The sequence below is a fragment of the Lepisosteus oculatus genome, chromosome 6, assembly GCF_040954835.1.
Source record: "Lepisosteus oculatus isolate fLepOcu1 chromosome 6, fLepOcu1.hap2, whole genome shotgun sequence".
Classification (NCBI taxonomy): Eukaryota; Metazoa; Chordata; class Actinopteri; order Semionotiformes; family Lepisosteidae; genus Lepisosteus; species Lepisosteus oculatus.
In genome coordinates, this window is record NC_090701.1 from 25151693 (window position 1) to 25173713 (window position 22021).

General features: G+C 38.3%; 1 protein-coding gene across 3 annotated transcripts in view; it reads left to right on the forward strand.

Annotated features, from left to right (window-relative positions):
* Nucleotides 1-22021, forward strand: part of rsu1 (Ras suppressor protein 1) — a 79043-nt gene that overhangs the window by 16491 nt on the left and 40531 nt on the right. For all 3 annotated transcript variants that reach the window (XM_015354482.2, XM_006634293.3, XM_015354483.2), the window contains exons 4-8: nt 2488-2608; nt 5699-5817; nt 11139-11221; nt 11790-11904; nt 20820-20952. In XM_015354482.2, the coding sequence (XP_015209968.1) occupies nt 2488-2608; nt 5699-5817; nt 11139-11221; nt 11790-11904; nt 20820-20952 (571 nt within the window). The remainder of the gene's footprint in view (nt 1-2487; nt 2609-5698; nt 5818-11138; nt 11222-11789; nt 11905-20819; nt 20953-22021) is intronic.

The following is a 22021-nucleotide window of genomic DNA, read 5'->3' on the forward strand; positions in this document are numbered from 1 at the left end:
CTATAGTCAGCATCTTGTGTGCAGAACCTAGTGCTAAAGGATGAAGGAATAAAACTTCTTGAACCCAGACACAAACATTATGATTAAGTCACAAGCATTTTGCTACTGGGCAAAATCAATGCATTAGGTCAGCAATCAAATGAATATATCTTCTAATGTATTAGTCATAGTTTTAGTATCTTTGTGGTCTATTTCAAGTTTATGAATTAATTAATTGTTAAGGACTGCTTTTTAGATTCCTCTTAACAGTTTTTTTTCTGAGTGAAGATGCGACTGGGATAGGTTGCTTTTTCTCCTGCAGTTGCCTTGTGCAATTCAAGTCAACAAATCTAAATTCGCTTTCATCGTGTTTATGTATTGTAGGTGTTTTCACAGTGTTCTCTAGAACTGAGAGCTACAGTGATCAGCTAATATTGAAGGTGACTGATACTTGTTCAGACTGTAGCATCAACACAAGTTGCATTCTGCAACAGTATTGCAGTACTGTGTTAATCACACCAGACAGGTGCCTTGTAATTCCTTCAATCCATCTTTTGCAAATATTGTCACTCGCCTGCTTTCTCTCTTCATGAAAATTCATTTTCAGGATATTTAATCACCAGCTACAGTATCATGGCACCTAAAGCAGGTAATGGCACAAAGTGCTTTAAAGCTAAGATACTGATTTCCATGACTCTGGCCAAGCAGCTTCATTCATTGATTATACAGTTTTCCCCCTAGTATAGCCAAATAATTATTTTTGTTACAACTAGATATCTTGCTTTTTCTTTGTTCTGTTCTTTCAGTGACTGGATTTCTGTTGCTTTCATTTTAATATTCACTTTGCAAGTGCTCACAGCTTATAGTGATAACAGGTACCTAACTGTTTCACATCTCATCTAAAGCTTTCACATCTCATCTCATTCCTGAGCTAGGAATGATCACCAAAAATTGGATTTCAGATTTTGATTCATGAGCATTACCCTTATATACTTACAGCTACACAGATGGCAGATTTAATGAAGAAAGCTGGTTTTCTTGCCTGTCTCAAAGTATCTTAAACTCTTTAACTGGTTATATCTCAGAAGGGGATAAATTAAATTGGTGCTGTTTTTCAGTATCAGTTTTCATTACCTGAATGAAAGTTTCTGTTATTTGTGATCACAGGACTGCAGCCTCTTATTGCTAATTTGAAAGTCAGTCTTTCCACAGTGGCTAACATCATGACAAAATTGAGTTGTGCCAACTGTGAACAAAATCTGTTTTTTGTTGGTTTGTGCCTTACTGTTGTGAATGTGCAAAAAAGCTAAACTGTTTCTTTAAGATATGTGAACTTGTTCCATGTTTTTCTGCTCCCAAGAATTCCTTGAAGATAATTCCTGTATTGAATTTAGAGTGGGAAGTGTTAAAAATGATGCTAAGAGTTCCTATGTGTTAGAAAGCTTTCTTGATGTGCAGAAATCACAAGCTCAGTAGATACTTATGCTGACTAGCAGTTTTAAGTATAGCTAAAAAACTGATATTGAAATATCACATTAAAGAAAACTGCTTCTTTGCAAGAGATTATTCAGTGAAAGGAACAGAACTTTTAATTTAACATTTATAAATACAAGAAAGCTGTTCATTTCAGTGGTGACGTACTTGTCATACATTAGTAAGTTATTTCTCTGTTTTCATTAAACATTGATTAGTGAATGATTTGATATAGGTGTTATGATTGATCTTTCTCTTACTTGAATTGAGTCAGGGGAGAAATAAATTGGTCATAGTAAACATTTCCATCATTAAAATGTCAGATCCATTCTGTTATGAATGACTGATAATTCAGCTGTTCACTATGTAGATTCTAATTGCACACTCTTGTAGCTAATTAAGATATAAAGAGTTCGTAGGTGATGAACAGCACTCAGTTTTCTTTTCCTTTCAGGGTCATTTGGATTTGTGACAATTTAATATTATGAACCCAGATTTTTTGCTATCAATATAGTTTTTTAAAAAGCTAATATATAATGAACCAATGCCATGACAGGATACAAATATGAATACAATTGGAGCTGTGGATTATAGTGTAGCATTACTTGTACTGTACATGACTGATCAATAAATCAACTATATACCTTAGTTAATGCTTGTGTTAACACCAATTTATTCTTAACTGCAAACCCTTTAATGACAAAAATCAATAGACTATAAATAGGAATTTACTAGTACAATGCATTCTCTCGTGCTTTTCAAGCAATGCATTCACTCGTGCTTTTCAAGCAATGTATTCTCTCGTGCTTTTCAAGAGAAATTATGAATATATGCTTTTGTCCCCACTTTTTCAATTGTTTTAATTATTTTCACATAGTTCTGTTCTATGTGGTGTTACGTACTTTTCCCAACCTGCTAAATTTCACAGACTCACTAACATCCTTTATAACCTTAATTTGGGTACCTTATTGTACTAAATAAATTAATCCCCTGGGAATTTGTCTCGTTAAGTGATTTTTTTCTTTTCCAATGCAGCTGTTCCACCAAACATCGCTGACCTGAAGAACTTGGAGGTGCTAAATTTCTTCAACAACCAAATAGAGGAGCTTCCCACACAGATCAGCAGTCTTCAGAAACTCAAGCACCTCAACCTGGGGTGAGTTCTCACAGCACACAACACAACCTTTACACTCTTTAGTTTTCTTTCTGCAGGTGAGTTGAAAATGGGTTATAAGGGGATGCACAAAGACCATCTGACACGGTTGCTAGAGAGTAGCTGAACATTAACCTGTCAAATATTATACCGGAAAACCTACCAGTGAAAGCTGGTGTTGGCATTCATGATTAAAAGTATAATTAGATGATTTTTTAATCCAATTTTAAGATTACATTATTTTTGGCAAATATACAATGTAGGTTCAAGTTAATCAACTGCGCTTCTGGATTTTTTAATAATGGATTATTATTCCTCCCTTAAGTAAAAATGTGTGCTGTATAAGTAAAAAGGGACTAAGTACTACACTGATGTTCTGTACCTGGTTACAGGTCAGGTCAGTCTAATGTCTAATCACATTAGACACATACAGTTTTTAGCGCTATAACAAAACTGTTTGGCTCCATGATCGTTTTTGAACAAGGCAGAAATAAATTTAAATTAATTAACAACTGTCTTTGAATGGTGCACCCAACTGATAAGCTACTTCATTACCTTGACCTAGAGATGGGCGATAATTCGCTAACGATAATTATCGCGATATAATTTTCCTCGATTTAATTTTAACAAAAGTTTGATAAATGTTTGATATATATGTTTATGCTTTGCGCATGATATGTGCACGCGCACAAAATACTGAGCGAGGGCGGGTGCGTGTTGCAGACCAGGCAGCTAACAGATTTGTTTAATGTTTCTGCTGTTTGGAAACTGTTTGTTGTGTTCTTAAAATAAAGAGGTGTTTAATTTACCAATTAACTGTCTGGTTTCTTCAACTTTCACTCAGGAGAAAAAATCTGCCTTTAAACTTGAAAGAAATAATAATTTGACATTTATCGCGATAAATATCTATATCGACTGATACAAAATTTTTATCGTGATAATGTTTTTGGCCAAATCGCCCAACCCTACTTTGACCCCACAATGACATTAAAGAATTCAGTGCTGCTGGCTCCATCACAGTCCAGGAGGACAGGTCAAAAAAGCTCTATAGAAGTACCTCTGAGAAGTAACTTTGCTGTATGTTGGAAGTGATTTTTCCAATTTTATTTCAATTCAATTCAGTATATTTTTATATAGCATCTTTCACAACAAGATTGCCCCAAGGTGCTTAACAATGCATGTAACCATACATGTTGTGAATAGAACAGAAAAGACCAGAAGACAATGGAGGAGAGGAACCAAGAACTCCTTAGTAAGGAGAAGAAAAAAAACCCTAGGGGTTCAAGGTCAACTGGCTGCCCAACCCCTTTAGGAATGCTAACATTATACAATTAAAAAAATAAATAAATGAATGAGGGTATTAATCCATCCATCATGTCTTCTGTATGTCAGTACTCCATGCAGATCTCTGTAGACCAGCAAAATCCTCCTAAACGATAGCTACTGTATATCAAAGATGTCCCTCTTGGATCCATGGCAGTGATGCAGCATCCAACTCGGATGGTGCCCAGCCCGGGCATCATCCGGATATGTGGGGAGGAGAATAGGATAGTTTGGTCAGAACAGAGGTATCTCCCTGATGGGCCAACACAGAGACACACAATGGCATGTACAGCAGCACCAGCAGCCATGGTTGCAGCAGGCTGTAATGTAAGATGTGAGTACACTAGGCTGAAGTAATAGGTCTTCAGTCTGCATTTGAAGTATGTTTGAAAGTATATTGAAAGAAATATGAAAATAATTGACAATAAGTAGAAGGCTCATGAAACAATTTGAATTTTGAATTTTAGATTTCAAGCATTTTTTCTTTTGCTTTTTCATGTATCTGAGGGTAAATGTGAGTGATGTGAATCATTGTAGAACTGAAATGTTTTCTTTTGCCTGTTCATGCTGACAGTTACAGATTTTTTAAAACACTTTTAATGATAATTGTTTCTGGATATGAAGCTGTAAGTATTGTGCTACATCATAAAGTGCCAGTTTGTTTCATAGGAATAGTGAGATATTTACAGTGTCTGTGATGTAGTATAATATTCTACAACCAGAGCCTTTTCTGTTACCCCAGTAATTCTTTACTCTTTTCACATCTGGGCGAAACACATGAATATAATTGGATTTAAAATAAAAAGTTTAAAACTGTTTTCTCAATACAGTTCCATTAAGGGAACATTTAGATGGAAAACGTTATCAAGTACATAGCATTGTTGGTTCTTTCCTGTACTTGGAAAAAAAAGGTAACTTCTTTCCTTCCTTCAAATGGGTAATAGTGTAACTGAATGCCTTGGAGTACACTTAAAAGGCTGAGAGGTTTGAGACAAAGGATGTAGTACAATGTCATTTAGGATTAGGGCTTTTTTCTTCTTTCTAAATTGTACAATCTTCAATCTTAAAAGTATCTTTCAGAATAAATAACATATTTCATTGATTTGCTGTCAGATATGCCATTTTGGGCCATAATCTTAAACCATAAGCTTTGCTATGGTATTCATAGCACTGTAATCCGTTGAGAATGTCTGCTTGATCATATTTGTCAAAACCTTTCCCACTGTATGTAATTGCTTTTTTAATGCAAATTCTGAGTCAAACAGGTTGGTTATATTTTTCCTAATAACGAAATTGAGCAGCATACTTTTAGAAACCTCTGTCTGATTCAATTTTTTTAGCTGTGATTGAATCAGGAAGAACACATTTTCAAGAAAGTGATTATTAGTTTTCTTTTAAATGCTTAATAGTACTTTAAGATCATAAAATTGAGTGCGTTCCACATGACCGACTCAAATAGAATTCTAGCCTGTATAGAATACACCTTATAACATAATAGCAGCAAGAAAGAGAAACTGGTTATTATCACCAGTCTATATAACATCACTTCAGTGGGGAAAAAAAAGTTAAACTATCCTAGAGTTTTCTCAAACAGTTCCACGACATATGATATACTCTCATCTTTGAACTTCATTTTAAGTCAGTTCAGCGCAGTAATGATGTGAAATTATTTTATATTTAAATAACTTATTTCAAATTGTAAAGAGTAAAGAAGCAACATCAGAACAACCAAAAACACACGTCCCTCTAAGCTTTGACCCCTGTAATTAGTATGAACAGGCTGAGCACTCTGCCACGAGGCTTCGGTTCCCTGCCTGCGCTGGAAGTCCTGGACCTGACGTACAACAACTTGAATGAGTCTTCACTGCCAGGAAATTTCTTCTATCTCAGTAAGTAGAAGTAGTTCTCCGTGCTGCTCACAATCCCAGTACAGTGCGAGCAGTGTGGCTTCAGTTACGGCTGCCTGTAGACATTCATTAAGACTCGTATATTTTAACATTACATTGGTCTAGTGAGTAAACACTTAAACTTTTCCTCCAGTGCTAGTTTAGTATCACACCCTTTGACACTTGGGGATGATTTTTATATCCAAGTAAACTAAAACAAGTACATGGATACACCAGTGCAGATCAATATACTCTCACTAATAGACATGTAAACTGTAATATGGGGTGCTTTTGTATTTAGTGAATTATCTGTACTGGAGCAATGAACATACTGTACAGTATATACCAAATGACGGTAGGTGGTGATCACAGTGATAAAGCACCCTCTGGTGTGTACTGTTAAATGTTTACCTTGGTCACATTTGTATGTGATGCAGATTTCATTGCTTCATGATTCACAAATGTGTTATTTCAAGCACAAATGTAACCTTCCAGATTTACTGCAATACTAAAACACTCACCTGCCCCCTCCCCGAAAATAAGTGTTTATTAGTTGACCCACATTAGCATCTGTTTCCGACCCTTATAAAACACATGAAGACAAACATGTTTGTGCCTGCTCCAGGTTTTTTGCATTTTCACAGTTGTGGCAAGGCAGGATGTCTATGTACTGTATATGGAAAAAAGTTACAATGACTGTTCGGAAGCAGGGAATATACTATTCACTAATTTCAGTCAGGTACCTGGTGCGTTGTCACATTAAAAGGTATTATAACTACAGATTACTGTGAGGTTTTGACTCAAGCTTTGGTGACAGAAATACAAAAGGATGTTTGTGTACTTTTTGATGCACTAACTTGGATTTACTCTGATAAGCATTTCCTTTTTCCTGTGTCAAATATTCTAATGAGCCAATATTGTGCTTCTGATATCCATATATGATCTAATAACTGCCATTAAATGGAAGGTAGTTGTTTAAAAAATAACTGTTTCTTGAGTTCAGTATCAACACCCTTAATGGAATGCAGTACTACTAGAGTAACCTCAATGCAAATGTAATCAAAATAATTCAGCCTTTATCTTCTTGGCTCGCAATTTATCAAGGATGTATGATAGTCTCCTAACTACTGTGCACTGACATTGCTTATGATGCTGAGAGGTGTTAAAATCAACTGATTAATGAACACATTTAGTACAAAGTAATCAAAGGAACAAACCTGCAGAAATATCACATTGCATATTCACTGAAGGTGGTATGAAAAATGGAGAGCGTTTATTCTTAACATCAAGAGATTAACCATAAACTAGAGGATGTTTTGCATATTAACTGAAAAATTACATTCCAGATCTTTTACTTATTAATCAGAGATGAACATCCTTTAGTCTTGAGCTGTACTGTCTTGAATGAGATCGCAACCAGCCCTTCTCTTTTAGACAGTTCCATTTTGAGAGATGCCAAAGTAATCTGGCATATGTGTACTGTTTATTATCCCCGTCAATTTGTTAACCATTATAGCTTCAATAAACTAATATCCCTTATACTTAAATTTTGACCTAACCTAAAAAAATCCCAAAAATATTCACTTAGATTAAGATCACTTGACAGGGGAAGCCACTGCATTAAGCTGAATTCAATATAATTTTCCTGGAACCTTTCCAGGATTTTCCTAGCCTTGTGGAATGGAGATTTATCCTGCTGAAAAGCCCATTCGCAGATGGGTACACTGCAGTGATGAAGGGATGCACCTGGTTATGTGCAGATATCCTGTGGTATTCTTTTATTCTGCCCATCCCCCCCTCTGAATTGCACTCACACAATCTGCAGGTACAGTGGTGAGGCGAAGTTTGTGAACCCTTTGGAATTATATGTATTCCTGCAGTTATTGCTCCTAAAATGTGATCTGATTCTCATCTCTGTCATAATAATAGATGAGCACAATCTGATTAAACAAATAACACACAAACAGATGTACTTTTTCATGTCTATATTGAACACCTTGTTAAAACATTTACTGTCTGTGCTGGAAGAAGAATACAAACCTTCTTTAGCGGCAATGACCTCAGCCAAATGTTTTCTGTAGTTGCTTATCAGTTCTACACATCGGATTGGGGGGAATTTTGGCCCCCAAAATCTAAATGTTTCTCATCTTTTAAAACTATTTGCATGTCTACAAAGTATTAAAATCTGCTAAATATTTTTCAGAAACTGAGCATTTCACGCTCCACCAACATTTATTTATAAGAAGATAAGAAAAGTTTAATTTACACATGCAGAAAATGTAGAAAATGCTCAACCCCTGGACAGACCAAGAAGGCAATTGAAGGCATCACCATTGGCTAACATAAAACAATTCCCTTTCAATGTTCAATTTTTTATTAAAGTATTTTGTGTGAAGAAAAAAAAATGAACTGGAACAGTCCCAAGTTTACTCATAATAAAATAAAATGGATTAAACATATTTGCAGTTACTACTGAATGGTTATTAGTAATGTATTAGTTAACAATAGTATAACAATATAAATACTTGTCTTGTTATCAAAGGTTGGAATATTCTATGGGAATATAGATTTGGGGAGTAACCTCACTCCCCTGAAAAACAATTTCTAATATCTCAGAAACCAGAGAAACATAAACTCTGTTTTCTGTGATACTAGAGATTAGATATCCAAAACAAAATATCCAAATAAAATTAATTTGGTGTCCCTGCAGTTCATATTCATACTACAGAATCCTTGTTGAGTACATTTCCAGGACCTAGGAAATGACCTGATCTGTACCACGTACAAATATGCACACTTCACCAGCACACAGGGAAACTCATATAAGTAGACAATCCCCTCTCTACCACAAACCAATCACTTCAAACAGGAGCAGTCATGACACGGAGATGAACAAAAACAGACATGAGCTGCCACAGATCTATTAAGGGCTGTCCTCGTACATTGTCGATGTGAGGATCAGAAGAGACTCTTTGGGAAGGTTCGCTTACAGCAGTACTGTAGTGGAATATGCTGTCCTCTATCAGTGCATTTGCTGTGAGGCAACAACCCCCCACAACCGAATTATACTGTACATCAATTGTACACCAGCCCAAAGACAGTGACAGCCCATCAAGTTGTATGACTAACAAGTCATTCTAATGGCCTAGAGCAGTGGTTCTCAAACTTTTTGGACCAAGTACCACCCCTGATCAAACCAAAGCATCCAGGTACTACCTACAAGTCATCTTCTCATAGGAACCACAGAAAATCTCAATGACCAACATGAATGCATGCACGCACGTGCATAAACACACACACACATATAATAAATATAATAATAATGGGAACAGCAACAATTAAAAAAAAAACAATAAAAAAGCACTTACCATTTCATTGAGAGGGGTGAGCCTGTTTTGTCGAGCAAAGCAGATGTGAATTCATTGTTCGAGCCTTGATACAGTTCACAACAGAGTCTAACAGATTTTAAATCCTCAGGCATTTTCTTGACTGCCAAGGCCTCGCAGTGGATGCTGCAGTGCGTCCACTTAATATCTGGAGCAACCTCTCTAATTCGTGCAACTACACCGCTGTGTCGGCTTGTCATCGCCCTAGCACCGTCTGTACAAACTCCAACGCGTTTTATCCAGTTGATGCCATTCTCCTCGATAAATTCATTCAGAAGCTGAAATATGTGCTATCCTGTAGTTCTTGTTGGTAGCGGCTTACAGAACAGAAAGTCCTCGTGGGACATGTCCTCAAACTCGTATCTCACGTAGAAAATTGACCAAATCAATGACATCTACAGACTCATCTAATTGCAGTGAAAAGCAACTGCTCATCGTAACGCACTTTATCAGCATACTTTTGATATCATCAGCCATATCAATAATTCTACGAGTGTGTCTTTCTAAGGGGGCAGCAGGTTGAGCTGTTTAGCATCTTTTTCTCCACATATAATACGTGTCGGCTCTTTTGCCAATGGTAAACAAAGTTCTTCACAAATAATGTGGGGCTTACCTGCTTTAGCAATCTGCAAGCTTGCATTTTTACCTTTTTCTATTTCAGGAGTCTGTCTCAGAAGTTAAAAGAAGTTTTTATTTAATGCGCATGGGAGTGAAACTTTGAAGCTCAGTGCATTTTTCTCAAATTAACCGAGAACAGTCCATAAATATTTTTCTGTTATCTATCACCCTTTTCTGTGCTCACAAGATTGCCAGTGTTCCAAAACCATGCACATTCTCCTACCTCCCCATTTGCTGGAGATAACTTTTTTTAAATATAATTGGCCACTTACGTTCGTAGCACGCATTCCTATACACTAGTAGAGAATTACATCGTAGCTATTGTGTCCACTCAAGTATTGGCGCATATGCTGTATCATATTACGTAGGCTGCGTATTTGACACAGAAACTAGTTTTATTCAAATAGAGAATATGAAACCCGTCCCAATTTTTCAGTGCACACAACAAATTTCCAGGGTCATCTGGCGTACCACCTGGGGGCGCTCTGCAGTTTAAAAATCACGGACCTAGAGGAAAAGACGATTGATCAGGAGATTCAGGCATTATTGAGCACATTCCTAAATGCACTGTATCAAACCAGTAAAACAGGCTGTGACTACAGAAGATTAAATATTAGATATTTGTGCTGTTTGCAGGGGGAGGCAACTTCACGGGGTGAGTGACATCACTCCCTGGAATAGAAGACACTATATCTTGGGAAGGAAAGCAACACAAATGATACCTTTAACAACATAAACTGGTACAAGCTAATGAGACTGGTTTGGATCTCCTGAGCCATTATAGAAAGGCTGAGTGAAGACACCCAGAAAAAATTCGCTGCATCTCGGGAAGGAGAGCAGAACAAACGCTACTTTTGCACAAACATGGCAAAACAAATACATTGACTGTCATTATGCTTTTTGCAGGGGTACTAACTTTACAGAGCTTAATATTTTTAGTCTTCCTCTACATGCATTTAGATATAAATTTGCATTTAAACACTGCGTTTCTGGGTGTATTTTAGTTGATACAAGCTATAAGATGTAAAAAGCTGTGACAGCCCTAATTTAAATGTCAGGCCTCAGATGGCCTGTACTGTTGTCAAAGTTAATTGTTAATTGTGTCTGTGCTCTGTGTATATGGATGCTATCCTGGCCACAACAGCACAGTAAGACAGTAAATCTAAGCTTGACCTGCTTGTTATTGTTAGGTGCCCTGGGTTTGTCAGACGTGTTTCAACCAGACCTGGTTATTAATCAAACCTGACTCCTTTTATTGATCAAGCCTCAAACTGTCTGCTCTGAAGCTAGCCTGTTTATATATTGCTGTTTAATTTGCAGCCACCCTGCGTGCACTCTATCTCAGTGACAACGACTTTGAAATCCTACCTCCAGATATCGGGAAGCTCACGAAGCTGCAGATAGTGAGTAATTTATCTAAATTCCTAAAAAATCAATTCACTTTTTTCTTATTTGCCAGACTTTTACAGGCCTTGCATCAAGTCAATTGAAAAGGGATTTTGGTTTAGTTCACTGCTTTAAAAAAGAAGGTAGCTCCTGGTGCTTAATTTAAGATTTGTTGAGAAGCGAAGAGTGGTGATACGTACTTATGTACAAAATCTCTCGATTTCAGAGCATTGTCTAAATTTTGTATATTGATACCATTCCATGCCAGTCTCATCAGTCTCATCCTTACTCCCTGGGTATCTTACTGATGTTTCCAGCTATACTGGTTAACGAACTTTGTTTTAAATTCTTATTGCAGTTTTGCGTGTTTCCCATGGTTTTAGCCCACTAGGGCCGTGATACAGCAACCTTTTTTCATGGTTTAGTCCATGATTTCCTGTGCATTAATGTACTACTGTATATTGTGAACACCACATCTAGCACTGATAAGGGTACCATTTATTTTGTTTGGACCTGTGCCAGTTTGATGTCTTTTGTTCCATGTGTGCTTTTCTGTACATAAATTAAAAGGGATCCTCTTTCCAGCTCAGCCTTAGGGATAATGACCTGATTTCCCTGCCCAAGGAGATTGGGGAACTGACTCAGCTCAAGGAGCTCCACATTCAAGGCAACCGACTCACTGTTCTCCCCCCCGAACTGGGTAAGTGTTCTGTAGAACTTAAACATTTGGCACCTTGCTATAAAGACTTGGACTAACTGTGTCACAATTTTATCGCCTAAAAGTAAATCCAGAGCAAAGATTTACCTCTTAAACTGCTAGCACCTGGCCAGGTATTTTACAGTAGGAAAAATGATGTGAAAAATGTGTAGAGATAATCCAATGTTGATAACTGTGCATTCTATGGTCCCTGGGAGCCTGGATAATAAAGGACCCTGATAAATGTCTTGAGAGTGCTCGTGTGTGCAGAACTGGTGCTGCCATCCCCCTCCCCCCATAGTGATCTCTTGCAGAATTGGAGCAAGCACCCCCCTTGAATTGGAGACATTAGGAACCAGGGCTCTGCACAGCAGTGCAGTTCAGGCTGAATGATTATTTCAAAACACTTATTCAAATTCTGATGTAGGGGAAGAAGCAGCTCTTTTTTCATGTTTGTTATGTATTTCTGCTCAGAGCCCACAGCTTGAGATGGAGAATGGTTAGTGCTAGGTTTACTTTATTTTAAAGTCAACATTGTAGTGGAGGGGGCAGCATATTGAGGGCAAGTCTCTGGGCTGCTTACTGGCAGGTTGTGGGTTCAAGTCTCCACTGTTTTTGTACTCATGAGCTAGGTACTGTAACCCAGCTGCTCCAGTCCACCTGGCTATATAAGTAGGGAGTAGTCCCTGCTATGGACCAGTGTCCTATCCAAAGAAATTAGTTGTGCTCTACAATCCTCTTAATTCCATGATAAGTAGTATGGACTCTAGCCTGATGAGATACTGTATACGCTGCTATGGACTTTATTTTAAACACTGTGGTAAAGGGGTTTTGTTAAAATAACTACTCAGGGGCCATATTCAATGGGTGTGAATGAAGGCATGTAGTCAGCCATACATTTTTTTCGTTTTGACCCTCATGATGGAGAAATTGTAATGGCTTTATATAAGTACTGAATGTTGAATTAGTTCAGATTGTAGATGACAAGTATATCTGTGTGAATAATCCCATTGAACAATCAATAATAAATTAAAATGAAGGTATTGAAAAAGGTTTAGTATGCAAATAATTGTTTATCGTGAATCAAAAAGCCGCTATATCATTTAAAGTAAACTCATAAAAAACATTTTTCATGTAACGGTTTGACTTTGGACTTTGGATGTCAATATACTGTGGCCGATTTGTAGCAGGAAGATTCAAAATTGTCTATTGTTTTTCTTCTTAGATTGTGTTAGATCCACCTCTTGTGCATCACAACCACAAGATACCATAAAAGATCCCATTGTCCAAAGAACACAAATATGAGGCACATAATACAGCATACTTACAGGTCCCTGGCAAGTCACAGGACACCAGCTCAAACCCATCCAGGACTTCATCTTGTATTCTGTTTGAACAGCTTTAACTTGTTATTATACATGTTTTAAACATTGAATCTTTAAAGTGCATGTCAGATTTATTACCTGTCCCAACTTTCTTAAGCAGCAGCAGTGGAACAGTGCGCAGAGTCCGCTTTAGTCTTTTTTTCTTCACTTGTTCTTCATTAGTTTCGACAGATTCAAATCGAATCCAGTGAACTTCAGTGAGGAAAGGTGGCACAGAAGCCCTGTGAGCGTACAGTTGCAGACATAGGTATTAACATCCTTTCTCTTAAAGTAATAACTTAAAAGGAACGCCTACAGTACTGCTTTTTACAATGAAATGGACTGGCAGTAAATATATTGATGAACAAAATGTATAGTGTTGCAAATGGGGGGGGGGGGGGGATTTACGAAAATGGTGAAAATCCTGAAATGAACAAGCATTTCAGTAATTAATCATATTCAGAATATTTCTCCAGAATACCAACCCTAGCAGTTTTTAGAATTATAGGCACGTGAATTCTTTATTTTCTGTCACAGCTTTGGTGAGAAGAGTGATAATACAGACACATTTCGTTAAACAAGTATTTATTAGCAAAGACAAGACAAACACTGTGCTACAGACAACAAAACAAAGATAACACAAGTAAACACAAAATGCAGTTTTTAAATGAAGGTTTTTATTATTATGGGAAAAAAAAATCCAAACCTACATGGCCCTGTGTGAAAAAGTGATTGCCCCCTAAAACTTATAACTGGTTGGGCCACCCTTAGCAGCAACAACTGCAATCAAGCGTTTGCGATAACTGGCAATGAGTCTTTTTCAGCGCTGTGGAAGAATTTTGGCCCACTCATCTTTGCAGCAGGAAGATTCAAAATTGTCTATTGTTTTTCTTCAATTCAGCCAATTCAGCCACATTGGAGGGTTTTCGAGCCTTAACCGCTTTTTTAAGGTCATGCCACAGCATCTCAATCGGATTCAGGTCAGGACTTTGACTAGGCCACTCCAAAGTCTTCATTTTGTTTTTCTTAAGCCATTCAGAGGTGGACTTGCTGGTGTGTTTTGGATAATTGTCCTGCTGCAGAACCCAAGTGCGTTTCAGCTTGAGGTCACGAACAGATGGCCGGACATTCTCCTTCAGTATGTTTTGGTAGACAGCAGAATTCATGGTTCCATTTACCACAGCAAGTCTTCCAGGTCCTGAAGCAGCAAAACAGCCCCAGACCATCACACTACCACCACCATATTTTACTGTTGGTATGATGTTCCTTTTCTGAAATGCTGTGTTACTTTTACGCCAGATGTAATGGGACACACACCTTCCAAAAAGTTCATCTTTTGACTCATCAGTCCACAGAGTATTTTCCCAAAAGTCTTGGAGATCATCAAGATGTTTTCTGGCAAAACTGAGACGAGCCTTTATGTTCTTTTTGCTCAGCAGTGGTTTTCGTCTCTGCCATGCAGGCCACTTTTGCCCATGAATGGTGGAGCCATGAACACTGACCTTAACTGAAGCAAGTGAAGCCTGCAGTTCTTTGGATAATAATAATTTTTAATTAATAATTGTTTACACTTATATATATTTTCTGGACACTCCACTCAAAGCACTTTACAGGTAATGGGGACTCCCCTCCACCACCACCAATGTGCAGCATCCACCTGGATGATGCGACGGCAGCCATAGTGCGCCAGAATGCTCACCACACATCAGCTATCAGTGGGGAGGAGAGTAGAGTAATGTAGCCAATTCATAGATGGGGATTATTAGGAGGCCATGATTGGTAAGGCCAGGACACCCGGGTTACACCCCTACTCTTTTCAAGAAACACCCTGGGATTTTTAATGACCACAGAGAGTCAGGACCTCGGTTTTACATCTCATCCGAAGGACGGCACCTATTTACAGTATAGTGTCCCCGTCACTATACTGGGGCATTAGGACCCACATGGACCGCAGGGTGAGCGCCCCCTGCTGGCCCCACTAACACCTCTTCCAGCAATTGCCTCAGTTTTTCCCAGGAGGTCTCCCATCCCTGTACTGACCAGGCTCACACCTGCTTAGCTTCCGTGGGTTGCCAGTTGTGAGTTGCAGGGTGATATGGCTGCTGGCTGGATGTTGTTGTGGGTTTTTTTGTGAACTATTGGAAGAGTCATCGCTGCGCTCTTGGGGTAATTTTGGTCGGCCGGCCACTCCTGGGAAGGTTCACCACTGTTCCATGTTTTTGCCATTTGTGGATAATGGCTCTCACTGTGGTTCACTGGAGTCCCAAAGCTTTAGAAATGGCTTTATAACCTTTTCCAGACTGATAAATCTCAATTACTCTGTTTCTCATTTGTTCCTGAATTTCTTTGGATTGCAGCATGATGTCTAGCTTTTGAGGATCTTTTGGTCTACTTCACTTTGTCAGGCAGGTCCTATTTAAGTGATTTCTTGATTGAGAACAGGTGTGGCAGTAATCAGGCCTGGGTGTGGCTAGAGAAATTGAACTCAGCTTTCCAAAGATGTGATAAACCACAGTTGATTTATGTTTTTACAGGGGGGCGGGGGGCAATCACTTTTTCACACAGGGCCATGTAGGTTTGGATTTTATTTTTCCCTTAATAATAAAAACCTTATTTTGAAAACTGCATTTTGTGTTTACTTGTGTTATCTTTGTCTAATATTTCAATTTGTATGATGATCTGAAACATTTCAGTGTGACAAACATGCAAAAAAATAAGAAATCAGGAAGGGGGCAAACACTTTTTCACACCACTGTATGTCCAAGTAGTGCAGTATGCAGAATACAATAGAAACTGTATGTCCATGTAGCCATTATGGTGATTTGCTGAAGGAACTGCAGCTTGGCTATTTAGCAGTCTTATTGACTGGAGGTAGAAGCTGTTCCGTAGTCTGTTGGACTTTGACCGAATGCTTCGATAGCGTTTACCGGACAGTAGAAGAGAAAACAGTTTATGACTGGGATGACTGGGGTCCTTGAGAATGGACCTGGACTTCTTAAGACATCTAGCTGAGTAGATATCGTGGATGTTTGGTAGCTCACAGCCGGCAAAGAACAGCGCTGATTTCACCACCCTCTGCAGTACTTTGGGATCCCGGGCGGACCAGGCAGTGATGCAGCAGGTCAGGACACTCTCAGTAGTGCACCTGTAGAAGCTGGCCTGAATATGTGATTGCATGCCAAATTTCTTTAGCCTGCGGAGAAAGAATAGGCACTGTTGTGCTGTTTTGACCACGATGTTGGTGTGCTGGATCCAGGTTAAGTCCTCTGTTAACTCCCAGGAACTTAAAACTGCTCACCCTCTCCACTGAAGTCCCATTGATATAAATAGGTGTGTGATCTCCTTCCTGGTGTTTCCTATAATCCACAATCATTAGTCTTACTGATGGTCAGAGATAGGTTGTTCACCATACTGCCAGGGTTTCAACCTCCTCCCTGTACGCAGACTCTTCACCATCTGTGATCAGGCTGATGACTGTTGTATCATCTGCCAACTTAATGACAGAGTTTGAGTTATATCTGATGACATAATCATGGGTAGATAAGGAGTAGAGGACAGGGCTAAGCAGTATTTAGAGTCAGGGTAGAAGATATGTTGGTTCCCACCCTCACCATCTGCGGATGTTCCATCAAGAAGTCCAGGATCCAATTAAAAAGGGAGGTGTTCAGTCCCAGGTCCTGGAGCTTGATGACAAGCTTTGAGGACACTATGGTATGAGCACTATGCTGAGCTGTAATCAACATACAGCATTCTCACATATGTTCCTTTCTTATCCAAGTGTGAGAGGGCAGTGGCAATAGCATCCTCTGTTGACCTGTTCTGACAATACACAAATTGTAGTGGGTCTAGGGTGTCAGGCAGTGAAGAGGTGATGTAAGCTTTGACCAAGCTCTCTCTAGCAAGGTTCAAATACTGGGCTTCAGTCAGGTTTTGTTTGGATCATCATGAAGTCTCTCACCTGGTGCAAGCTTCAAGTTCCAACTCCTCTGGACTCCTCTCGTCTCTCCTTTCCTGTTCTCTGTTCTTGTCTTTTCTCTCCTCTCGTCCTCCTCCTTCCTCTCTCTTTACTGTCTTTTTCTCTCTCCTTTTTTCTGCAGTCCTAATGCGACCTTATATGGTGTGTTTCTGGACTGCTGGAAGGCCACACACTTTAAACCCTTTGAGACACTTCCTAGTCACCTACTGTAAAGCTGTAACAAAATTTCAAGAAACTGTGTCTAAAAAAGGGTGCTTGGTGATCCACTGCATATGGAAAAGGCTACATTTTGATTCTAACTTTAGCAATAAATCACACTCAGTTGAGTGTTTTAAATGTGATTATATTTTGTGCTTTTTTATCAGTTTTCTTCAGACACTGTAGATAAGGTTAAGGAGTGGATGCTTTTGCATTCTTGAATGATTGTTTTCGTATGTATGATGTATTTATTTCACTATTGAATCACTGTACCGATAGTTCCAGTGTACTTTTGGATCCTATGTTTAAGTAAACAGGGAAAACCATGTAAAAAACAGAGGTCAAATTATCTTTTTTTACTCCTTATCCTATGTTTGATTTTTGCAGCGTGACAAAAACTGAGCCATATGCAGATTCTACTGCTGTCTGTTCAGATCTTTTTTTCACTTTACTTCTTGTCTCTTAGAGACTTGTGCTGTCCCTGCTTTTCTACATCAAATCATGTCTCTGGGATCTTTGACCATCTCTTCACAGTGCTGGAAAAAAGAAATCACCTGTGCTGAGCTGTACAGTATATGCTAGAAAGCTTGTTTGAAAAGTCATTGGAGTTTTAGCACTTTTTGACAGCATTTCCATCAAGACATTGCTTTCGAAACATCATTGTCTGTATTCTTGTGTTTAAAGTTTATTTATTTATATGAGTTAACCAAGAAACTAAAACTTCCAAGCCCTGAAGCATATAGCAACAGAGTTTAGTGTACATCTGCTGGAGATGGGTTTCACAAAGTTGTGGCACTTGTGAATTGTGTAATATCACACAGAAAAGTCAGTTTTTCATGTAGCTGTCTTCTTGAATATATATATGTACCTTTAAAACATAATAAGCAGCTGCCTATTTTGAATTTTGCTGAAGTAAAAAGTATAGAAAAAGGCAATGTGTCTAATAGATATTTGTATTGAATGATAAAGAAATAATAGCTATAATGCAGCTATATTATAATTTTTACAGTTTGTGACAGTTACTGCACTTTAATTGTTGCTTTGACTTATGTGAAAGGACCAACCGTGCGGCTCAGGTAAGGGATGGAAAGTAATCTGAAGAATGGCACATCCTCTGCTCATTTGGGTGACTGTAATGCATGTGCAGCACATGCTGCATCGCTAGCCTTTCCCTGGCAGCCAAGCCTGGAGCAGCTGGGGCCTAGAGAGCCATCAGCGGCAGTTGGAAGCATCAGTTCTTTTAGCTTGTTAGGTTCCCTTCGTCACGTTATTTAATCCTCCTGCCAGCTGCATGATCCTTGTTAGAACAGCAGCAATGCTCAGCTCTCTAATGACAGGGATGGGTGGGAGACTTCTAACAAGGAGCAGTGAAGCGTAAGGCAGTTAGGACTATAGCTGTCTGACTGACACAAGAGGTCAAACACCCTCAGCACATTGTTTAATAGAACACACCTCATTGAGCTGACGGGAAGAGAGCGGGGTACTGCTGGAGGTGCTGGGACTTCTTGATCGACTTGATTCCAATGTAGCTTGTCAGTGGTTTTTCCCAGTTCTGTGACAGCCCCTGCATAGTATTTTTCATAAGGTGAAGTGTCCCTTTTCAAAAGGCGCGTGCTAGACAGCTGGCTATAAACTGCTTTTTAAAGATTTTTCTTCCTCTCCCTTTTTTTAAACTCCATCCATATAAATAATTCTGAAGTTCATAGTTAAACAAATTAAAAGGAAAAGTGTAGAAAATAAATCAATGGATGTTGTTATACAATAACACACAATGCAAACTTGGTCACCACATTATAGATTATAGCTGTCCCGGACTCGGTCCAGAGGATAGCAAACAAAGATACATTCTTGGCCTAAATTAATGTCCTACTCTGACAGGCAGAAAGAACTAAATCTTGAGCCAAGACGTCTGATGAGGAACCTGATATAAGTATTTAAATCCTCAAAGACAATGACCAAGTCAACCTATTGGATTTCTTTAGAATGAAAAGTGAAACACAAATCAGATGTCACAAGTGGAAGTGCATTTAGAACTTAGAACAGAAAGCACTTCTTTACACAAATGGTTGAGTATGGCAACAAGTTACCCAGACATATTGAATCTGATACCTTTCTGTCAAGAAATGGCTAGATGAAATCTTTGGATATTTTAACTATTAACTATTAAGTAACCTTTCATATGTTCTTAAACTATTCTGTGTTGAAAATACACTATGGCAAGAGAATGAGTTGGTTTTGTATGTATATAAGGTCCCAGGAACTAAATCTTATTAGTTGAGCTGATTGTTGTACAGTATTACTTGAGTGCCTCAGTGTGTTAAATTATCATAACTGGATCAATAGATCAATAGATTTAGGGTACGTTTTACCTCATCTGGTTTGGCCTTCAGAACAAAGGCCTTCAGGGACTGGTGAGTTAGGAGTGTCTGGATAACTATTGTGCAAAATGACACAAGAAAAATAAAAAAATATCTATACTAGAAAGTATCTATTCATTTTGTGAAGTAAACAAAGTTTAAAACCTTTAAAACAATTGTATTGATTTCCTCTGTCAGAAACCTGATAAGAACAAACCCTCCATATCATTAAAGTTTCTCTACCAAACTGAAGTCGTCTGGTGAGCAACGAATCCACCCTTTTTAAAGTTATCAGCTATAACGTTAGGAGGTGGTGTGAAGGTCTTTGGGAACAGTTGAAGCAACACAATAAAGCTCTGTAGGAAAGGTTGAGTCGGATAAGAAACTGTAATATAGAAGATGAAAGGTTGAAATTGACAGTTGCCTGGCCAGGCTTACAGTTATGTGGTTAAGCACAAATGATTGCACACTTGTTATGCTGTAAACTTGTAAACATTTGCCACAGTTGGCTTTCTTACGCCTAACCTGTCAATGTTGCATGCCATGATTCCCACTGAATGCAGTCTGACTGTTATATTCTCACCTACTTGTTTGACAGTAAGGCATGGTCTCTAGTGATTGATGCACCTCTTGATGGTTTGACCTTTTAATTGCAAGCAATCATAATATTTATTATATTTCTTTGTGGTTGCAGCTCCATGACTCTTAGTAGACAGGAGGGACTGTACCATTAACATCAACTTCACCACTTCACCAAAGTTTCTTCTGTTACCCACCACTTTAAAGAAAGTGTTAATGTTTGAATGAATAAATATTATAATTTGCAAAGCATGACATTAGCTGTGCAGTACAGGCCTAAATTTTCTTTTATATTTCTTGACAGATTTTTCAACACTTAGAAATCTATAACAATTTAATTAGCCCCATGAGTACCCAGAGCTGCTTAAGCAGTGCCACAAGCTACAGCGGAATATTTTCAGAACTGTTCTTTATTCTTTCTTCAATGTCTCATTATAATTGCAGGTAACCTGGATCTGACAGGGCCCAAACAGGTGTTCAAGGCAGAGAACAACCCATGGGTCACCCCCATCGCAGACCAGTTCCAGCTGGGAGTCTCTCATGTCTTTGAATATGTTCGCTCAGAAACCTACAAGTAGTAAGTAATCAGCTGGCTAGATTCATAGTGTGAAGAGGTATGGTAAAAAAGAAAGAATTATGGCTAAATAAGCAACATATTCTGAGTAAGATCTTAACTGTCTTGAATCTTTTGAGTTCTTCTGAACCTTTTTTATTTGTATGGTAACATTTATAATATTTTCTTTTGATACAACAGCAAAATGTACCCAAAGTATGCAGCTTTGCAGGTACTGTATATTGAGCTGGCATGTTTCCTGTTCAAACTTGCTATAGATAAAAAATAAAAAATAGCCTGCTTTCCCAAAACCATATCTGTTGTTTATGCTAAGTTTGTAAGCGAAGAAAAAACTTTAAAGGATCCATATTCTCTGACATCATCTGTATTTTACAAATGTATCTTAATGTTAGCATGTGGCGAAAGTTTGCCAGACAAAACAGAAAGGGATCTTACCTGAAAGAGCAATACATAGATTCTTCAATAATCAAGACCTGCGTATATTTTAGGAAGGGCTGTGAGCTATAAATAGAGTATATTTTACCAAGTATGTTGGTGTTGATTCATTAAAATCAGAATCTCTAATTATCTCTAAATGCATGAATTGTTAAGAAAACAGATTTTCAGTTTGTAAGGAGAGTTTACGAAGGTGCTCTTACAAGAAAGAAAAGTACAGAGCCAAACTATTTCCCCCTACGAAATTAGAATGTGCAGTCATGCTTAGGTGCAAAATGGTGTGGAAGCAGATTGTGCTGAGGTGTCACAGTTTGAGTAAAAAAATATTTAGCAACCAACTTTTTTATTCAGCTGGCAAGACCAGTTATACTTGTTGTAAGTAGATGTGCCTGGTTAACTTACCTCCATGTGGTAGAGTTGTAACACATCCTGGATTTTGTGCTGGTTTTGAAGCTGCTTTGCAGAAACCCTTTTTTCTTATTAAAGAAAACAAAAAGGGTGAGAGGAATGATTCCTCCTGAGTCCTATACCTTTTGCTAAATTTAATTGGCATGCACAATGGGCTTGTGAAACTGTGGCTCTTTAATGCTCCTCTCCATCCTGCTAACAGCCTCTTACAGATTGCTGCATTTTTCAG